At 38.6% G+C, this 22,523-nt stretch overlaps 2 protein-coding genes across 2 annotated transcripts in view; both read right to left on the reverse strand.

The window, feature by feature from the left end:
* Positions 1–722, reverse strand: part of LOC144664211 (melanocyte-stimulating hormone receptor-like) — a 1,113-nt gene extending 391 nt beyond the window's left edge. Inside the window, exon 1 of the mRNA XM_078525321.1 lies at positions 1–722. This exon is cut by the window's left edge and continues 391 nt beyond it. Within this exon, the coding sequence (XP_078381447.1) occupies positions 1–722 (722 nt within the window).
* Positions 723–4,189: 3,467 nt separating this feature from the next.
* On the reverse strand, positions 4,190–21,605 carry LOC144662728 (UDP-glucuronic acid decarboxylase 1-like). Its single transcript, XM_078523611.1, has 19 exons — positions 21,406–21,605; positions 21,213–21,264; positions 18,985–19,042; positions 18,013–18,068; positions 15,976–16,033; positions 12,669–12,734; positions 11,863–11,915; positions 11,412–11,473; positions 11,101–11,165; positions 10,946–10,985; positions 10,135–10,206; positions 9,284–9,393; positions 8,165–8,231; positions 7,917–7,969; positions 7,318–7,361; positions 7,114–7,174; positions 6,623–6,680; positions 6,045–6,148; positions 4,190–5,441 (listed from the first exon to the last, which is right to left on the reverse strand). Exons 1-19 carry the CDS (start codon positions 21,488–21,490, stop codon positions 5,352–5,354), a joined length of 1,254 nt encoding a protein of 417 aa, XP_078379737.1. The 5' UTR covers positions 21,491–21,605; the 3' UTR covers positions 4,190–5,351.
* Between the last annotated feature and the right edge of the window lie 918 nt (positions 21,606–22,523).

Here is a 22,523-nt window from a genome sequence, read left to right on the forward strand (position 1 = left end):
GCTCGTTTTTCTTTAAGGAACTTTTCCCTGGCTTCCACTGAAACTTGTTGAGCTGCTATTTGCCTTTCATGTCGGCGAGCCTCGCAATAAACCATTGCGCTGCAGATGGCAATTAGCACCATAAATACAACTACAAACGAATTTTGGATAAAGAGAAACAAGTTATGGTCGACGAAATGGAGGATGAGTACCGCTGGAGAAAAGATCCATGCAATGGCAGAAGCGATCAGCACACGAGCTTTGGTGACGATTTGATCATAACTGTAGCTTTGTTTGATGGCCAGGTACCGATCCGCACTCATTAGCATCAAATGGGCAAGTGAGGACAAGCAGAAAAAGTTCATCGAATATTTTGTTACATTTTGCAATCGGCACACATCGCTTGTGGTTTCTCCCTGCAGTGTAAGAATTACAAGAGAAATGTAAAGAGGCTGGACAAAGATTCCCACCATCGCATCAGTTGCTGCTAAGCAGGCCAGCGCTATGTTGGACATGCTTTGCAGTCGTGCCTTGATCTTCACGGCGATCATCGTCAGCACGTTCAGTACAATGGTAAAAGGACAGGTCGCTACGAGGATGATGATGTTGAAGACATATACACTGTAGGCTGGTGTGGAAAAGTGCTGTGGTACCCCACCCATGAAATCGTAAATTTCACATTCTAAGGGGATCGTGTTCGGTATCTGTAGGCTTGAGTTCATCTCGGTTTCTCCGCTTCGCATCTCCGATCGTTTGTGAACTGTTAACTACGCAGGAGGCTTCTTCGATCTGTTTGTTATTTAAGGTTCCGATGTGTTTTCAGTAGTAACGTGCGAACTAAGATGTGTATTCAAGTGGCCATGTGTGTTGTTTGTACTTGTGGTGGATTAATTTTGCTTCCTTTTGCGCATTTAACGTTTTGTTCAAAACCTATGAAAACAATTTTAAGATAAACTTTTATATTATTTCTAATCATGATTGGAAGCTGAAAGCATGACTTAAATGTTAACTTTCCATAATTTATTAGTAAATTCGGAAAAAATGTAGAGTTTCATTTGAGAAAAATAACATTCAAAGAAGTATTCAAGTTTGATCGAAACACCACTCCTCTTGCCTGCATAGCTTATCACAGAGAGGCCGTGGAAAATAACGGCATTACAAGCATTTAATTCTGTGTAATGATTTTCCCTTGTTGAGTTAACTAAAAATAATTGCTCAATGTTTTGAATTAAAAATCTCGTCTTGAATTGGTTTAATATGATATGACATGACAATGATAAAATGTAAAATAAGTGAAAATGTGCACGACTATTGATTCTGTGAAGGTACCGTTAAACTTATTTTCATCAGTGTTAATTTATCCATGGATTTATAATTACTATGTAACGAAGGTGTGAGAACGTTTTTAAAGTATCGATTGTTCAACGTATGTTCTGTCGGTTCAGTGAATCCGGCAGTGCCAAAAGGACTAATTGGCCTATAATTAATGTTTCAACCTGAATCATTTTTTTCTTCGATACATAATTTTTTTTATGGCTGTAAATGGCCCGAGGCACCAAAAATGTATCAAACGAAGCTATATCATATCATTAAAAGCAAGTCTCGAATTGAACAGATGTTTTAGTTTTTATGTTCTGTGGTGTTATATGTAATATCAACTTCAGTTAGTTGCTACTAACTGGAAATTACTGTATTCTTTAATTGCACGGATGCAGTTTTGTCATCAATTTAACTGATTCAACAATCGAAAAAAAAATATCAATCAAAGTGAACGTGATTCATGGCCAGCGAAAGTGGCGTTTAAATTTTTCACCTTTACTTTTACATGCATATATTTACCCTTTTTCACGAACAATTTCCAGTCCTTTTCCCGATTGATTTTTTCCAGGACTCCAAAATTAACATTAACACTTTTACTCCCAAGATCTTAATAGTATTTCTCCTTACTGTCTGTACATTTCTTATTATGTTATTTCTGAGAATTCAGTTGTTACTTGAGTTTCACAGATTTCCAGAACTTTCCAGGACTGGTAGTCTTTTTCCAGGACCTTCCAGTCCTGGAAAGTGCACCAATAAATTCCAGGATTTTCCAGGTTTTCAAGGACCCGTACCAATCCTATTAAAATAAAATAAGATCGAACGTGTCACCGGAAATATTTTTTTTAATTTTGTTTTTTAGATATCCCCGCCTATCGTGCCCTGCCGAGGGTCGCCGGACTAACTATCCTCTGCGCGCCGATAACAAATTCAACGTATATGCGCACCGCCCTTTAAATGTTGTTGGGTGTTTGTTTATTAAAAAAGTAAGGGACGGACCTTTATTTTCTTGGAGGGAGGGGGGGTGGGGGGATGAAAAATGTTTCTCTGCAAACTTTTTTTTTTAGTTTATGCACCTCTGCAAACATTTTTTTCTGAAATTCTAACTATTTTTTGTTATACATATCGTGTTTGCAAACAATTTATTTTGTCTTTCTAGGCCGTGCAAACAATTTTTTTTCAATATTTTTCATCCCCTGCCTCCGAAAAAAAAAATGGTCCGTCCTTTAAAACTAACATCATGCGGAATTCTATTGCGTACTACGTACAGAGGCACAGCTTTACTCCTTCACGTCGACACAAGGCACGTTTTAATGTTTTTAAAACACGAGGCGAAAACAGACACTTTGAGGATATATAGTATGTCCAAAAATCTATCATTTCATATACGTCATGTGGGACGATGACGTCACATCACGTGACATAACGTCAAAACAGTCGCCATCTTGGATTTCAAAATTTTTCCAAAACGCCAGAAAACCGCCCAAAATTACTTAAAAGTATTAAAAATCAATAAAATGGTGCCCAAAAAACCTGAAAAAGGTGAAAAAATGTATTAAAGCTAATTTTCATTAATAGGAACTCAAAAAAATACAAAGTAACCGTTGCCATGGTAACGTCAAGTTCCCGACACAGCCACCTATCATACCAAATTTTTCCTAGATAAATTTGCAAAGTTAAGTTGAATCTTGAAAAAGTTATAAGCGCTCAAAGTCAGCACTGGCACTTTTTTGCGCTCCCCCCGGGCTGGATAGGGTTAAATGGTTCATTTTTTTTTTCATCCATTCTACTTCTTCTGTGGCGGTCTCGGTATCTCGACTTATATCGCGACACATATCGAATCGCCAGGGCAAGCAACAACAAGGAAAGTTTGGTCATATCTGCATAAGAAATGGGGCGAGAGGTTTTAGGGAGCCGTGAACATTATGACATTGCGTAACAGAAGAGGAGAAGAAAATCGTTTGTGTTGATTATTTTCATTTTTCGAACTCCTGTGTATGATCGTTACATTGCCATAGAAACTCTTATATTTAGGTTGTTACGAAATGTGATATAGTGTTCATGGCAGGGGGAGGGGGGGGGGGTAGAAAAGAGGTCTGGGACCGAGTAGCGATGTTCTTACAACTTGCAACGCGATCAATTCATGATCTAGTCAGCGTATTTTGGACGATGATAAGCAGGCCATCTTTACGCGCAAAATGGAAGCTATAGCAACCACGAATACGATGCCGTGGATTCAGTGATTGTTAAGGGGTCATAACCATCTTCACTAAAAATGTAAATGTACTGTTTTTATCCCAAAATTACGTTATTGTCGTGTAGTTATAAAAACGTAAAATGTTGTAATGTCGTGTTACTTTTTAGCGCTGAAATGCAAATGATTGTACCACGATTTTCAACGCACGTGGGGATCACAAATACTGTAAAACAAAGAACGATCAAGTCAACAAACAACCTCGATAAAGGGAAAGAACAATAGCTTCAACCTGCACGGGAAAACTCAATCGCCACGTTTTCATTACCATTTCCGTAATAGTTTGATTTCACAACAAACACAACACAGACTAATTTTTCTTTCGCTGCTTTAAGGACACAACTTTGAAAACTTTTTTTTGCTGCTATAAAAAAAGTAACCGAACTCTCCTAACGTTGTTGTTGTTGAAATTGTTTCGGCAATTTCAGAATCAAAAGATCTGCTCATGCGCCGTAGAGGCATCCGCTGGCTACCGCCCCGATGACTGCTTTGCAAGTTGTGAGAACATCGCTCAAATTTCATATATTAAGAGGTTCGAATTCATGGCTTTTAAGGAGCTTGGGCGACCTGTGGTCATACCACAATGATCAAACGTGAATCCGCTGATTTCATTGACAGACAGAGCACTTCTTGACACTGTTCCAGGAATAAAAATGAGTTTTATTTTATAACTTCCTGGCCACCCGAGAAAACTTCTGCAGAGCATGAGTGCCCCAAGAAACTATGCATGTACTAAAAATTACCACCATCCCTTCCATAGATTTAAAACGGTCTATATTTTTTATAAATACAGTGATGCATACTGGACTGCGCAATTTTCCTTTATATTTTTACAGCATTTTCGCGACGCTCTGACAGAATCGAAATGCAGAGGGGCGGGGGGGGGGGGGGGGGCAATAAAAACTAACACTTGCCATTACTTAATTTTTCAACTTTACTTCCAAACGTAATGAACTTTGATTGGTAAAACAAATCAAACGGAACCAATCAGAACGACGAAACTTATACCGAAAGGACTTGTCTTGCTTAGGTGTCTCGCTCTTCACAGCACACGAGTCAGGATGCTTTGAAGAATAAGGTGAAAAGGTTTTTATTAAGCCTGTATGGGAACGTCTGCCATCAGAAAGTTGTCTTTGACAAAGATGTAAAAAAGAAATATACAATACGATGTTAAAAACTAATAAAACCTTTGTCGTATGGGAACGGTACGGCGCCCTATGATACCTATAACGTGATCGTTTGTAACAAAATATTGCTGTTGATAACTTAGGTAAACATTAAGTACTGTTGACAATAACTTAATCTTCAGCCAGGTAAAAAATAAACAAAACTAAACTAAACAAAACCAACTACATTAAAACTACTTCACCTACAAAATAAAGTAGGCTTTGCATAGCTTGAAATTGCGAATGAAACTAAAAGAGCTATTTGCCTTTACCGAACTCAACGTTACATTCTGGCCAGTCCCTCTCTTTCTTCACAGACTGTCACGTGAGAAGCGGCTGCAGTTTCCGCGCGGTCATTTTTCCCCGCGTTTTTTTTTCCTCGATCCACGTTAAGTGACAGAAACAAGAGACTGATCACAGGCTACCCAAAAGCGGCCAGTAAATATACAGTAAGCTTCGGCAGGTTTTTTTAAACTTAGTTCGTACAAACAGAAAGAGGAAGTTATTAAATGCCGTGAACATGTTAAAAATCTCTTTCTGTTGGCTTGACTTCATTGGCGTCGCAGCTTGGCCGCTGTTGCTGCGGCAAGATGCTGTATTCGTGATTAGATCACGTATTATTTATTTCGTCGTGGTCATAGGTCAACCAACTTGGATTTCTTCGACTTATCCAGCTCTTTTCTGAAATATTCAATTGTTCGGTTGAGGCCGACAAGCAAAGGTACCTGAAAAAAGGCAAAAAAATGTCACACTTAGCTAATTCTCTGCTCCGATATCAAAACAAAACATGAATGAATTGCCATGCCTTTTTTAACGCCAATTTTTAGAATCCGGCGATAACAATTAGCTGACGATTTTATTTAATCTCGCTACCTCTCTGCTCGATAATGTAGGAAATAGTATAGAGAATTTCACCGTTCATCACTCTAACTATAATTCACCAATGCGCCTTGTCTAAAGCAAATCAGTCATGAAAACTTCTATGATCTTCCAACTGTGAGTCATTACTGTAATATCTGTTTGCCATATTGATTTTCTTTAATGATTGTACATGCCTTTTGACGACGGTTTACCGTTTTGAAAACTTGTTGGTACTTTATATCAAGACCAAGTCTCCTTCGCAGCCGCTATTTGAGATGTCACGCAACGGTTCCAATCCCGCTTCTTTGGGCTGAACGTTGCGTGACATCCCAAATAGCGACTGCAAAGGAGACTAACCAAGACCGCAATATCCTGAAGTGACGAATTTCTTTATTCTAATCAACTGTTTGCTTATTGGTGCACTTACGTTGTAAGAAGAAAAGAGAAGTTGCATTGGTCGCTCTTACCTTTGGTTCCCAGCCAAGGATAGTTCTAGCGCGTGTGATGTCGGGCTTGCGTCTCTGTGGATCGTCTTCCATCTTCGCAACGTTCATAATTGGTTCCTCGCCACCTGACAAGATACCGCAAGACAACGTTTAACACTTTCAGTCCAGACAGGTGTCTTGAAATATCAATTGTCGCGAAGAGGAATAATGGCTTATTATTTAGTAAGCTGGATTGTTTGTGAACTAAACGGTCTGGGTTCCAGCTATTTCACGACATATAAAACCATTCCTTGTGACGTACAAAATGGTCTTCAGCCGAAACTTCAAATAAACGTTTTCGAAAATCAAAAAAGACACGACTAAAGAACAAATAGTAGCACGATCATAATATGTTTAGGCAAAAGTTATAAAATAGAAGTGGCAAGACTTCTGAATTGAACTGAGCAAGTCTTATGCAAAACGTTTGAAACACAGGATAACAAATGCTATGTAGCTCGCCTTGCTTATAAAGAAACTGTTGAGAGTCGGTGTTTTCGCGAAAAGGTGAAACAAATCTTGACAAAAAGCCAAAACCAGATCAGTGAACTCTTTAATCTTACCGACAGCATCTCTGATCATCTCTGCAAAATTCATTATTGTGTATTCTACTGGGTTTCCCTAAAAAAACAAAAAAAACAGAAAAAAAAAACAGGAATTAATTCTTACTCAAACCATATTGTTTCGTTTTCAGAGTCAACGTTGGAAAAGAAATCCACTTCCTAGAACTAGAGTTTTTTTTCAGGGAATTTCAGGGAACATCTGAGGACATTCCACACCTTGTACAAAATCGAAGACTTCTTTCATATTTTTTTCTTCTTCCGTATTTCCCTTTTCTCTTTTTCTTCTTCTTTCATTTCATATTCTTTCATTTTCATTTTCATTAATTAATTAATTAATTAATTAATTAATTAATTAATTAATTTTACATACATTCTCTCGACCTGGAAAGCTGCCGTCTAAAGATTTCAGTAGATTTCTCATTTGGAGACTCTTTTATGAAGCCTGTTTGACTAACAAAGGGTGTTTATACAACAAAATACCATTTACTTACTATGTTGACTGGTTCGGAGAAATTACTGTTCATCAGCAGGATAAGTCCATTGACTAAATCACTGAAAAAGATAATTCAGCAAAGGTGTATTCATACAAGAAATGTGTGCAGGGTTTCATAGTAAACACTGGTTTTGGCTTGCATTAAACGTTGTCCACTAAAGAAAATAACATAAATAATTCTAAGCTGAGGCTATATTCTAACCTGATGTATTGGAATGATCTTGTTTGCTTCCCACTTCCATATACCTGGAAAAAAAAAGAGCAAAACTTTTTAACTGACACAAATACGTTGTACATGAATCTTGTAATGTACGTAAAAATTGCAAATACAGACGGACCCCTTCCGTGAAGGTGGACACTTAGTGGTGGTTCCAGCCACTTAATACGACATTTTTAACCTCCCATACGCGGAACCCCTCCCCTAAGTGAACACTTTTTCAGGTCCCAAGAGTGTCCGCTTTCGCGAGGTTCGACTGTAGTGAGTTTTCTAAACAAAAGCAGTTTGCACTAAACAATTTGCAGCCGGCTTGATGAGTTCGTGCATATTACAGTAATGAATTTAGCAATAGATCAATGTAAAATCTGCACTGTGTGACGGACATATGATTAAACATACATTACATAACTATCTGATGTGAATAACCTGAAGTGCAATAAGCGTAAGATTCAAATAAACCCTAACCTGCAAGGTATTATAATTGGAATAAACGCCCGCGGTGTTTAATCGAGAAAATACGATAGCCCAACACCTGAAATGAGCAAAACGTCAAGCGAAAATTGAACATTTTCTTTTTTACCTACCGTTAATGGTTTCCCTTCTAATGCTTGCATGATAAAGTTACTAACAACACGGCCTGTTACAAGAAAGAAAAATACAAAAAGACACTAGGTTACCCTCAACTCGTCAATAAAGGCGTTAAACTACAAAGCCCATATATAGCCGACCGTTGCCAATAAGAACAAATTACACGCATAACACGAAAGAGTAGAGAATAGGGACAAGAATAGTTTAAAACAAACAACAAAAAAAGAGCAAAGCAGGACTATACCATCATTCATGTGCATTCTTGGTCCAAACGTGTTGAATATCCTGGCCACACGCACCTCAACTTTTTCCTAAGAAGAGGAACAAATAATAAACACTTCAGAAATGTGGCTCTGTGAACCAAACCTGATGGGCAGGATTTTTTTTGAAAGGCTAACTTGAACAAAAAAATAAGAACAGAAATCGCGATTTCTTGAACCTTCAAGGGAAGCAAAAATTGGTTCAAGAAATCAGGGTATAATTGTTGTGTTTGACTGAGGGAGAAGGAAAACACTTGTGGTTCGAGTAATCGGGATGATTAGAGCAATTTTCAATTGAGTGTCGTAAAACCAAAACCAAAGTAATTACTCTAGCCAATCACAAAGGACACAGACAATCCAGTGAACCAATCAAAACTCGAAGCAAATACATGTAACTGGCACGAAGCGCAGGAAAACGTGCGCGAGCGAGTCACGATTGGTTTTGGTTTTACTCCTGATTGGCTAAGAAAGTAGCGCGAAATTTTTAAGTCAATCACTAAGGGTAGTAATGCAAAACGAAAGCAAACGCAATTTACTTTCGACACTCAAGTGAAAACCGCTCTATACGTAACTTGCTATATCTAATAAAAATCAGAACACTCCCCCTGAATAACATGCAAAGGACGAAGAGGTTAACATGACGAAGGTACTCTTGCCACAGCAGGCTTAGGTAATAACTTTGAATTCGTGTTCTTGAACATGCATGACTTATGTACCGGTAGTTTCTAAATTGACAAAGCAGTGATTGCCATCGGCTTCGACTCATTTTACAGTATACCATTCTCACTCATTTATTATGCCGCTCATTGTCCGGCTTGAATAAGAAATGGGAAAAGATTGTGGCCGAGGCAATGAGCGACTGGGTGAGAAAGCACTATAGCCGTGTATTACGTCGCTGAAGGGGAGGTGGGAGGGCGAAAATTCGACCGGACTTCCCGTTTTCGTATCAAAGGGATCTTTAAATAAGGCGATTGCGCACGTGGTAATAAAGCATTACATATAACGCAACTATCTATAAACAATCAGGGTTACGTAATCCACGCACTTCTGAGTTCCGCGTCATAATTATGAATGAGAATAGTACGAGAATAGTCAGTCTGTACCTGTTTGGCGTACGCATAACACATTGTTTCAGCAACACGTTTGCCTTCATCATAACAGGCTCGTGGGCCTATGGGGTTAACATGACCCCAGTAATCTTCCCGCTGAGGATGTCTCTGAAATGGAGAGGAGTGGAACAGCATTTTAGATTAGTGATTGGTCCAAAAAAGCTGTTTTGTTGGATGAATTTCAAATGTGCAAATCATGTTGTAAATCAACATACCTCTGGATCTAGAATCCACACGGGAAGCGACATGAAAGAAGAAAGAGAACAGACAAAGCATAAGTCACTTGCTGAATGTTATGGAAAAACTAAACGTCATCTCCAGTCTTCCATATCTTAAATTTTTAAGGAATTTAAATTAAAATATGCAGGAACTTAAAACAGAAAGAAACCAAAACACGAGATTGCAAAGCTGGTTGATCGAATTTCTTAAATTCTCTTGAATATTCGACGCACAAACCTTTAGTTTTTTTCTTTTTTGCTTTGAGGTGGCAGTTTTGGGTTGGGGGGTTGGTTGCGTTTCAGTTTAGTGAATGAAAAATCCGAGAAACGAAACGAACAAAATTGTTCTCAAATTATAACTGTTAATGATGGTCAAAACCTGCCCCTACAGTAAATGCGCCAAAGACTGCATTTCACCCAAACAAACATCAATTGACATCGTCTCCAACCCAAAGTAGGAATAAACGTTGCCAACCCATTTTAACAGGAGAAAAGTGCCCACCCATGTACATGTAGTGTGATCTGTGACGTCACTTCATTACACGTACTCCTACAGTTTTTCCTTGAAAATCAGAGTGCAAAAAGTTTTAGAATTACAAACAAAGCCATTAAAGCAAACAGCATGAGGCATATACTGACCTCCATACACCTCTGATGTTGAAGCCAATAAAAGCCTTGCATGCACTCTCTTGGCAAGTCCTTTAAAATACAAGACGGCGAGGATTGTATTACAAAACTGAGACGTTCGAATTGACAGTAATTATATTGGACAGTGGAACCTCTTAATAGGACACTAAAGGCGCAGAGGTGATTGCCCGTTTTATGGAGGTGTCTGTATTTAATGTAGAGGTAAAGATTATATGAATTTTGGTTCTTTAAGACTAAGTGAGCCGTCTGTATTATGGAATTGTCCATAAAACGAGGTTTGACTGTACATATGTTCTTTGATAACGCTTTTCTGTAACACACAAACTCTGAAGTTCAAAACCAAACTAACGATTGCGTTTTTTGCTGCCCTCAATCATACATGTAACTATGGCGACAACCAACGAACCTTGAAAAACAGAAACAAAGGAAATGGAATGTCAGCTACCAATCACAGCCGACATATCTGACGTTTTGACCTGGTTGTTTCCTGAGAGGTCCGCTTAGATGATTGACGGCAGCGAAAACCGTAAACCGGTTCACCGGTTGATTGAGCAGAGATGGCATGTTATTGAAAAGCGCAATAAAAATATTTGTTGATCTGCATGTGAAAAACGTAATGCACAGGTGCTTTAGCTGTCGAAAAATATCACCACCCCCTCCCCCTCATCCCTGAAAAAGGTTTATCATTCATGGAAAATCGCGATTATTGTTTAGTGAGGAAAGCAACATCAAGAACAAAAAAGGTAATTTTTACTTAGTATGTGGGTCTGCTTTAATTTCAAGATCTTACCCAGCATATTTAGAGTTCCAAGAGTGTTTGTCTTTATTGTCTGTGAAATGAACACATGAAAACATTTTCATAAGTAATTATAATACTGTACAGAGCTTTTACGGTATGTAGTATGCACAGCAGTCAAATTAAGTCAAATTCAGTCTGTTAATTACCTTAATGGGATTGTACATATAATTTGGAGGTGATGCTGGTGACGCCAAATGATAAACCTGATCAACTGCCAAAAATAAAACATCATGAATACATTAGCCCTAAAAAGCTCCATCAAGGAGAGTGGTAAATTACCTTATTATAGGAATTTAACGATACATGTAATTAACGTGAATTTCAAAAATTCGCGTTAATTTCATTACGCGTACATTTTGTTCGCGTTAATGCTTTGTTATATTCCTATAATAAGGTAAGATATTTAATTATGATACTTATTATTACATATTTAATCATGTTGTGATACCAAACCTACCTTCTAATAAAAGTGGCTCAACTACATCATGATTTAAAAGGTTAAAATTTTCATGCCCAACCCTGCAAAGCCAAAATAAAGCGCATTTATTAGAACCAGACTTACAGAAATAATAATCTATTGCCTTAAAACCACCATACATTTGTCAATTTAACAGTACACTCCTATAGGAAAACTTATTTCAATAGTAAAATTAAATTCTTTTAGTCCCAAACTCAAAAATTATTGTCTTTTTTTATCAATTAACAAAATGTTCCTTTCTGTTGATGCATTAACACTTCTTGCTACAAATAACATGATCGTGTAGGTTTGAGAATTTGTGTTACATCAAGACAAAAAATGGAACCAATTTGTTTAAGATGACATGTTATCTGCAGTGTATAACTATTATAACAGCTAAATAAATAGAGACAAGTTTCTAAACTTTGCAGTTTCAATGATTAACTCTTACCAGTGCTCGATATTTCTTTTTCTTCCTGTGAAAAAATTATCTACAACTGTAACCTATAAGAAAAAATGTATCCATTGTTAAGAATGATTCGATAATTACGTGTGCACCCAAATAACTGGGACATACGTTTACACCACATAATCAATTTTTTGACGCACACAGGACACACAGATGATGTTACTGGCACCATTTGAGGATTCTTTTCTAACATCAAGATTGTAACTTTGAAGGAAATTATTACGCCTTCCAAAAATACGTGAACTCTGAAATTAAAAACCCAATGAACTATTATGTCTTTTGCTGACATCAATCATAATTATCATATGACAGCCAACAAACCTTGAAAAACATAACCAAACAAAATGGATCGAAATCTACCTGACTCACGGCCGACAGACATGAACTTTTAAACTGGTTAAAGTAAACTTCTGTTTCCTTAGAGGTCAGCTAAGAACAACCCTCCAAGTTAAGAACATGTTTTGTTGGGAAAATAATCCTATTTAGTTGAACAAGATTACTTTTTCTCAAGAAACTGACCTTATGATAAATGTTGAAGAAAGAGTTTCAGAGCTTCTAGATTTCAAAATTTTCTGAAGGTCTTGCCCCCAGAACCCCCTAGCAACTGACCCCCTTTGCCTCTATGGCAAATGTCTGGTTACGGCCCAGCACACTTAGGTTACTTATTGAATCAGACATGCAGATTGCTGTATAGCTGCCTAACTTAGATTAACAAGAGATACTAACATTAGTTTGACACATTGGAATAATAAATAGGTAAAGGGTATAGTGGTCATTAAATACTGCACCTCATGGCCTGCCATTAGTAAAGCATCAACCAGATGAGATCCAACGAATCCTGCCCCACCTGTTACCTGGCAAAATAGAAAAATGCTTCTTTATTAATTAATCATTGACATTTATATCATAGTCTATTTAACAATTAGACTACAAGCCCAAGTTTTCTATGAGCAAATAGTCAACGAGGCGCAGCCGAGTTGACTATCGCTCATAGAAAACGAGGGCGAGTAGTCTAATTGTTTTAGTAGAAACTCTAAAGGATTGCAGTCCAAAACCTACAATATTGTGCACTTTGAAGACAAAAAATCAAGAAAATTTACCGCTTAAAGAGCTACGCGAGCGCGCGACTGTTTTCTATCGGCGAATAGAAATCAGTGGGAGAACCAATCAGATTCGCGGATTTCCATTAGAACACAGCTGAGTTTTACTAAACAGCATTATTATTTGGTTACCAGTATCTTACAAAGCCTGGCATCGTCTTGTTTAAAGTAAAACACAGGTAAATGATGCAGATCTCAAATTAATCATTACATGATCGATCTACAGTGGGAAAGGTGAGATGGAGAATGTCTTGAAATCTTAACAGATATACTGTGATGTAATTATTAAGCAGATCATGAAAAGTAAACCTGGAAAAATCACCCTGTCAGGCAGTCCATTGTGGTTTAAAAAAGCTGCAAACAGCATTATGACAACATGTTTCTTTTTTTGGTTTTTCATAATTATACGGTGTGTTACAAGTTTTTAACAAGTTATACAAATCTGCAAGCCAGCGGGCCATGTGAGGCATGCTGCGAGTCATGCAAGCCATGCAAACCATTCAAGGCTGCATTTTACATTTGTATGTTATGCCGCTGTGACCGAGACATCCAAATTTTTAAAGTTTATATGCTTTAACAGTACAAGCATAAATAAATGTATGATGTAGTGTTGCCCTAACCAACAAATGAAAGCTAACCGCGAGCAAACTGGAGTGGAACGAACCACAAGCAAACTGGAGTTGAGCTTTAGAACCGCAAGCAAACTGGAGTGCAGCTAACTGCAAGCAAACAGGGAAATCCAGCCTAAAATCCCAACTTGAAAATCCAACTTGTCAGATCCAAGACCCATCGAAGAAAGTGGTTTGCAAAGCAAAATAAGCTTGTATTTGAATAATATTATTTTATTAGTCTGACTATGTCTTGCATGGCTCACACGGCTCGCAACAGTGGCTTGCATGGCTTGCAGATTATGTAGATCCATTTTTAACACAACATGTATGCAAGCTTTTCAAACCAGAAAGATTTCAATCATTCTTGACTCAGTCTATTATATCTCAGCTGTTTTGTTGTGTGCCTTTATAAGTCTATGGGACAGAATATACATGTGCATGTTGCCTTAATTAATATGCTGATCAATTCTATTTTATCCTCACTGGCTTTAAGCCTTAATGTTCCTCTTTCCATACACCCAAAGACATTTATTTAACTCCCTGAGTGTGACAAGTTGCATGACTTGTTATGTGATATCTAACCACATGAGTTTCTGTCATTATTGATGATTCAGACAATCAAATGTATTTATGCGTCATTGCACAACCGGTGCTCTCAGATTACAGGGACGTCGCAGAACGGTGTGAGACTGGAAGCAATTGGCGTGTTTGATTCTAATAAATTATCTCTCAAATACTGAAATGCTGTTTCTTACATGGTCGCAGCGGTGACCGGATTCACGCTCAATGGAAGAAAATGACATCGGGATTTAGCTTGCCGCCGCCGACACCATTGGAAATTCATGATCAAAACGCCGCAGAGAAGTGGAAAAAGTTTAATTTGGCATGGAACAGCTATTCGCTAGCCACGGAGTTAAACAAGAAGTCGGAAAAGGTCCAAGTGGCCACTCTCCTTACAGTCATAGGAGAAGAGGCTCGCGATGTTTATTCCACATTTACAGACTGGGCCGAATAAGGAGACCAGGACAGGATTGCCCCAGTTCTACAAAAGTTTGCCGAATATTGCCAGCCACGTAAAAACGTCCCATTCGAGCACTACCGATATAATCGTCGGACACAAGAAGTTGGAGAAAGCTAATGACCAGTACAAGACTGCACTACGTAAGCTAGCAGAGGGAGGTGACTTCAACACAATAACCCCCCACATAGAGGCCCAAGGTGTCATTGCCCAAGTGACCACGCCCACCAAATGGATAAGCTCCATGGTCGCCGTTCCAAAGAAAAATGGAAAGCTGCGGATATGTCTTGACCCTAGAGACCTAAATCATGCCATACAAAGAGAGAATTACCAAATCCCGACAGTAGAAGACATCGCAACACGCCTTCATGGAGCAATACTGCCTCACCTGAGAACTACAGTATACCCTGCATCAGTACCAAGTGAAACCGCTGGCCCGCGGAGGTCACAGCGACAAACGAAGCCTCCTGGGTGGCTCAAAGACTATATCACCCCCTAAGGTATGCACGAGACTACCCGGTGAGAAAACGTGGAGTCCTGGAACATGCACAGCAACAGCAGGACCCAGGAGCTTCAGGGTTCAAGTAGGGAACGCTGTTTACAAGAGAAATCGAAGGCAGCTGATGAAGACAGGCGAGCCAAACAAGGCTACCTTGCCAGAGGACGTGTGTTTCGATAATTCCCGGACAACCTGACACCCATAAGAGACGAAGCCGAAGATACTGCCTCACCTGAGAACTACAGTATACCCTGCATCAGTACCAACTGAAACCGCTGGCTCGCGGAGGTCACAGCGACAAACGAAGCCTCCTGGGTGGCTCAAAGACTCTATCACCCCCTAAGGAGAACGTTTTTTGTTTGAGACCTCATATAGGAGTCTGTCTTGGGGGTACTTGGGCAGCACCTAGTTGCCAGGATCTACTCCACTTTCAAGATGCCAGCCATTTTGAAAACTCCTCGCCAAGAAAATCCTGGGGATGAGGTTGGTACTTGGGATTTCAAGTGACAGGGATGATCAAATGAGGGCAAAAATCAAGCCCCCCTAAAAATCTCTAGTAAGAGCTTGAATTTCTACCCCTGATCCTCCCCATCAGTTGAATCCTGAGCATCCCCTCCCTAGTGTGAATTCTGGCCTCTTTGGAACTAGTGAGCTGTCATAGCTATAATAGAGGTGACCAAATTATGGAGGGGTCTGTAAGTTAAGGAGAGTTTCAACTGAACATGATAGTACATGTACAGTTATTATAACTGGTATAATAGTAACCGCCCAATGATGTTTGACAGCTGGGTCTATATATATAGCCATTGATCCCTAACAAAATGAAACAATTACAAATTCTCTTTAAACAAAGGACAACTGACTTACTAGTATTCTTTTTCGATCTTTTTCAGCTAAATATTTGACTGGAGGATATTTCTGCTCCCTGTTTGTCAAAAAAAAGAAAATACTGGTATATGATAGTCATGTTATTGAATAATCTTATCACACAAGAACATTTCAACAGCTCACATTCATGAATGTCTCAAGTAACATTACATGTAAGGTAAACATAAGGTAGAACTTTGTGAAGATATGTATTTCATACTATATGTACATGTGAAGAAAAGCTCAATGCATTTCTAAGGTTGTAAATTAACTAGCAGTGTATACTGTCCTGTAATACAAAATTCAGTGCACAACTTGTGGTTTCCAAATAAAATGTTTCAGGGACAAAGTCACTTTCAAAAAATTAGAAGAACAACCATTTTTGGAAGGCAAATTTTAATCCAACAATAATTAAGCACCACCCGCTGAAATGTACAGTATTGTGCAAAAGTAATGCAAACGAAAAGCACGAATTTCGTTCTTTGTTTTCCCGACATTTCTTCGAAATTTCGCTCGCTAATTCGGGACGAAATTCGCAACGCTTTAAGCGATATATCGCTAGAACAAAGGCCGATAATTCAACGAATTGTCGTTACTACAACGACAATTCGCGGCGCTATGAGCGATATTTCGCTAGAACAACAACGACAATTCGCGACGCTTGGAGCGATGTTTCGCTAGAACAAAGACCGATAATTCAACGAATTGTCGTTAGCACAACGACAATTCGCGATCAAAAGCGATAGTTCGCTAGTTCATTAACGAAATTTCGTAACACAGCTGACGGCAGTTCGCCGGTCTTCAAGTTAAGTTCGCCACGCGATTGACACGATGCAATGTCATGTAACTTGCACGAAAAATGTGCTGTTAATTGTTCGGAAATGAGCTTCGATTCTTCTTAACATGAAGCTAACGGTATTTACTAAAAGCCATTGATCAGGTGAATAAGTCGCAAAGATGATACGAGTGTCGCACATGAAATTTGCGAGAAGTTTAAGCAAATTCGCTGCAGTTCGCGGCGGTTCGTTGTAGATAAACTTAAACTTACCTCATCTATAAAGACTCCGAATCCATTTCGTTACGGAAGCAAAGCCCAAACACATTTTTAATATGAGTCCTCGTACAACTTGAAACTTTTGGCATGATTAAAGTTAGCGTCCTTCGGAGCAAATGACTTTTAAACTGCCAAATGTGCTGATACTAAATGAAACTGTTGCTATGGTAGCAAACAAAGCACAGAGCCTGTGAAGGGGACTGGGGCTACATCGGGAAACATCGTGTGTGTTTATACACACTTATCATTGCGTTCGACAAAAAAGTTTGCTTTCGAATGAGTAACAACTAGGTTTTGTTAGAATTGGGATGCTTATGATTTGTGGAATGGCTTTGACAGTTAAGTTCCTGCTGGAAACTAGCCAGGTGAGTTTGTTTTAACCTTTGGTATAGATTGTAACATGAATTTACAAAAAAAAAAATTGCCCATGTTCTCAAGCTAGCTGTGAAGAACGTAAGATTGTGTATTTTTCTTACAGCGAACTTTGCCGTAAAAGCAAACACCGACAGAAAGAAATGTCGCGCGAATGTTCGCAGCGAATTGTCGAGGTGAGCGAAGTATCGCGCGAAAGGTCGCAGCGAATTGTCGAGTTGAGCGAAATGTCGCGCGGAAGATCGAAGCGAATTGTCGAGGTGAGCGAAGTATCCTGCGAAAGATCGCAGCGAATTATCGAGGTGAGCGAACTATCGCGCGAAAGATCGCAACGATTTGTCGAGGTGAGCGAACTATCACTTCGACATTTCGCGCCGTTCCAAACAATAGGTGTCACGATAATTCGCTGAAATTTCGAAGAAATATCGCGTCACGCGAAATTTCTTCGAAAAGCTCTGAAAAGCCAGGAAATTCGTCGAAATTCGTTTGCATTACTTTTGCACAATACTGTACATGGCTACACAACTTGATACAAATGCAACATATCGACTTTATAGTAAGAATATCAACATTATTGATAGTTTAATGTAGACAATTTTCTTTCAACATACTTGTTTTCTAAATTTCTTATTCTGAGCTCCAGTGGCTTTAATTTCTCATTGAATGTCTGAAACAAGAAAATAGATACTTATGACGTGTATTTCAATCAATTACATATTGTTCAAAGTTATTTTTAACCTACATGTAGAAATAAATGTACATAACATAAAATAAGGTAGTTTAGACAAGCCTGTGTTTGAGCTTATCGCCCTTACAGCCAGAGCTTATCCTGGTTTCTGCAAGATTTTAAAAGAAAACTACCTTGTATTGCTTCAACCACACCCCCCCCCTCCCTGGATGGGATGCTAGCTAGTCCATCATAGGCTTAACGGTACCCCCAGCAGTAATTGGCCGTACCCATGGGGCATTATGTGAGAGTAAAGTGTCTTGCCCAAGAACACAATGCAGCGTCCCAGCCCGTGCTCGAAAGCCGGGCTACTTGACTCGGAGTCAAGCATGCTCACCATTAGGCCACCACGCCTCTCACAACTTATTTTAAACCTGTGACAAATTCTTTCACCTACTTACAGTGAGCAGCAACTTTTTTAAAAATTTATTTCCAAATTGACGAATTAATTTCTACAATTTAATAAGCAGTCAAATATATATGTTGTGGTTTAATTTTTTATGTGGTTTAAAATTTTTCAAACCAGTTTGATTTTTATTTTCTATTGTCTCATATTCATTATCATAATCTGAAACAAAGGGAAATAAAAATCAAACTGGTTTGAAAAATTTTAAACCAGAGATAAAATTAAACCACAACATATACATGTACTCTCTGTACAAAATGCAAAATAATGTGTTTTTCAATTACTTATGCCTACATCCTTAAAAAAGCAAAGTACAAACCAAACTCCGGTTTTAAATCAGACTTATTTGACCTCGACTTCATTTTGACAACAATCATACGCACTGGGGCAAAATATTTATTTTTCTGCCCACAACTTAAATTAATTAATATTTTGCTTGCATTTCCTCACCTCTATATTATATTTTTCTAGATTTCTTTTCAGATCATCCAACGTTCTTTGGGATATTCTGTTTGAGCAACAAATGAACATTGTTACATGTAAATGTAGTATAGAGATTTACTCCAGGCTATTACCCAAGTATGTAGGTCACACTGGGAGGATATCACCGATTGTCTTTCTGGTGGATCCACGATTTTTCTAGGGAGGCTTGCACCTAGCGTGCAAAGAAGTTAGTGTCCGCTTGCCTGGAGCTAGCGGATTTTGCAGTCATATGCATGCTAGCGGAGGTTACTTGACCAAAGCTAGTGAAGCTTTAAAAGCATTGTGCTTATGGGAATTTTTTGGGGACTAGTGACCTTTGGGCTAGTACATCCTGGCTACAGCTGCCCAGAGGGCACACTGGAAGATTCCATTTCTTTGCACCCTGGGTGCACCACTAAGGAATGACTTTGCTGACTGGTTACGTAAACAAGTTTTAAAGGCGAATACAAAGAAGAAGGCCATTTCAGGGGGGTGGGCACCCCCTGCACCCTAAACCCTTTCCTCTGCCCATGAACCAAGGATTGATTATTCTTCTGCACTTATGTCCAGGATTGATCGTAAGTATTGTTTAATAAGTACTTCATGTTTGACTATGTTATTTGGCATTTCCATATTACTTCATATTTGACAGATTTTGGAGTGTTTTGGTGAACTTTAATTAATGAGGACACTTTGTGATGCCTGTCATGAGGAACGTGCATCTCATTAGCGTTCAATCCTGGACATATCTGTTCTTCTGGTAGGGTCCTGAGCTTGGAAGAATTAATATCAAGCTTTTATGTATGGCCCTCTTTTCAGTACTCTTGCCTGAATTTTCTCAGCTAGTCGGCTTGGAGATTATAGAAAGGGGAACTCCATGAAAAAAAGTTAACAAGGTATGATTGAATCCGTAGGATACGATTTAACACTACCCTGACCCTTCACTCCCCTCCCCTCCACCCCTAAAAAAGGTAACCTTTTTGCTGGTTTGATATGAGTAACATGTTCCTTGTATAAATAGACAACTCTAAGGTACACTACAACTTACAGAAGACAGTAAACTTAACTGAGAAATTCTGATCGGTAGTTGTTCAGGTCAGCATTTTGCAATTTATAAACAAAAACCAATATGAAAAATTACACATTCATGTTCAGGTGTATGTGCTGCTCCAGACAATACCCATACTCCCATATGGAGGAATTTTGCTTTCTTTTAAACCTCCTCTCCTTTGAAAATTCCAGTTGATCTTCATAGTAACTTTACTTAAAAATTTTGAACTTTCAAACCCTCTGCCCCTCAGAATTTCTAATGACCCCCTGTGGGATACAGGCCGTATGGATATTTTCTGGAACTACAGTCAGGGCTCGAGACTAACTTTCTTGCTAGCTAGCCTATTGGCTAGTGACAGCTTTGATTACAATAGCCAAAACCAATTTTTCTACTAGCCAGAATTCTCAAGCTTATTTTGTCATCTTCACTGGCTCTGTTATCATTATCTTTAGGGTTAATTTTAGGTTACTTTTTTGGTAATTTCAGCTTGTCCACAGTCTTTGATAATTTTATACGTGACTACAATACTTGAAATTGCGAGTTCTTACTTCTATTCTCTCAGAGTCACTTTTGATAAATGGTTTCCTTCCAATCAAATTCCTGAAATTTTAACTAGCCATTTTGGCTAGTGAAAGCCCAGAACCTACTAGCCAAAACTGCATTTCTACTAGCCTGTGGCTATAGTTGGCTACCGTCACTCTCAGTGCAAAACCTCTCTAGGCTTCAGTATATAATTATTTCCTCCCCTTAAGTTATATTTTAACCACTGAGCACTTATAATTAATGTGGGTGATTTGAGCCACAAACCTTTCTTTAACACAATCTAGCCAGTCAGAGAGCTGCAGAATTGTTTTGTTTTTCTTCACTGCCTTGTCTAATCGCCCCCTAACCCCAAAGTTTTATAACGGCGACTAATGGATCAAATGTTTTCATGTTGTCAACCAATTCAGAGAGAATTCAAAGGCAGTAATAAAGCTTACAGCAACCCTACTTTAGCCAAAGTGATTACTTACAATGAGAAAATAAATAAAGCCACACGATTATCGTATGAACATGTTTATAAGCTCATAAGCAAGCAAGTGGAACACGTTCGTTTTATTGTTGATATTGACGTCAATATAATCGCAAGCAGCATTGATAAGCAAAACTTGTAAAATGCCCTTACCTTCCTTCATTCTGTACAACTGTCCTGTTTCGATTGATTGTAGCCCAGCTAACTAGAAATCGACAGACATAAGGGCAATTATTACTTGAAAATAGCACGAATCAGCTTCGAATGAAGTCGACGTAACCAGATTACACGTGTGACATTCAATATCAAGAGCACAGTCCACGTTATCACAAATCCATTCACTTACCAACTAAAATTGTTCCAAAAATGAATAAAACGAAGATTTTGAATTTCCTGTTGAGGAAGGAAAACGCATCTATTCCAATTGCCATTGTAAACACTCAAGTTTCCTGTATTGTTCCTTTCATTTTGGGCGATAATAAATTTTCAATGACCTCACACTCTTGGGATACCAATCGCGAGCAGAGGACTGGAGACGAACACTGGGGACTAAGATTTATCACGTGAGTACAGCGGGAAAGTCTGAAACAAACGAGGGAGAGTTGGCTTGAGTTACTGGAGTTAGACTAGCCTGCGTAGCTGGCGGTATTATTGGGCAGAGTTAGACAAAGTTAAACTGTTTATAGTCCCCAGTGTTGGTCGCGATCGAACGCTGAGTTCGACTTTTCGCCGTCTGGTTTTTTATTCCCGAGCGCAACCTGGGGAGAGACAAAATACCTGTGGGGACGGGGCTGGTGCGAACTGGTGCGAAAAAGCGTCGGGGAGGGGGATCGGGAAGCGAAAAAATAAATAAAAATAAACAAATAAATAGCTATAACAGGAGATGTGTAACACATGAGGACCTAGTCTATGACCTCGCTTACCACGAGTCTCCCATAGCTAACTGGTTAAAACGTCCAACCTTAATCTGGCTGACTCCCGCTGGGGGGTTTAGAAAGTTTTTTTTTCTGAGTATTCAACTTGAGAACACTCTTTCATTTATTTTCACATGTCATTTAATACCACTCCTATTGTCTGCATAACCGACGCTGAACTTCATTAAAAAAAATTAAAACGAACTTAAAAACTTCTCGGCCGTTTAAATTTTAAATTTGCACGACTCGGGATAGCGTGCTGGTATTGATCGAGCACCCACTCGTCAATTCGATCTCAACGAGTTCGTTTGCATATCACTGGTTTGTTGGCTTTTCAATATTATTTATTATTATTATTATTATTATTATTATTATTATTATTATTATTATTATTATTATTATTTATTATTTATTATTTGTTATTCGTCACAGGTTTGTAGGATCTAACAACATTTTCAGGTACAGAGGTTTACCTGAGTATTTTACAGGATTAGATTGCTGAGCATCTCTAGCTGTTCGAAGATGAAACGTTACGAGTCACCTTTTCTGG

The sequence above is a fragment of the Oculina patagonica genome, chromosome 8 (assembly GCF_052425735.1).
Source record: "Oculina patagonica isolate OP01 chromosome 8, crgOcupat, whole genome shotgun sequence".
Taxonomy (NCBI): Eukaryota; Metazoa; Cnidaria; class Anthozoa; order Scleractinia; family Oculinidae; genus Oculina; species Oculina patagonica.

What these genes read in the sequence shown, in the direction of transcription:
- LOC144662728 (XM_078523611.1), bottom strand. Translation starts at nt 21,490, where the DNA reads ATGGCAATTGGAATAGATGCGTTTTCCTTCCTCAACAGGAAATTCAAA. An exon ending in TAGAAAAATATAATATAGAG is followed by an intron (nt 18,069 to 18,984) that starts GTGAGGAAATGC and finishes TTCTTGTTTCAG; the next exon opens with ACATTCAATGAGAAATTAAA. An exon ending in GTTATGCGTACGCCAAACAG is followed by an intron (nt 8,232 to 9,283) that starts GTACAGACTGAC and finishes TCCTCTTCTTAG; the next exon opens with GAAAAAGTTGAGGTGCGTGT.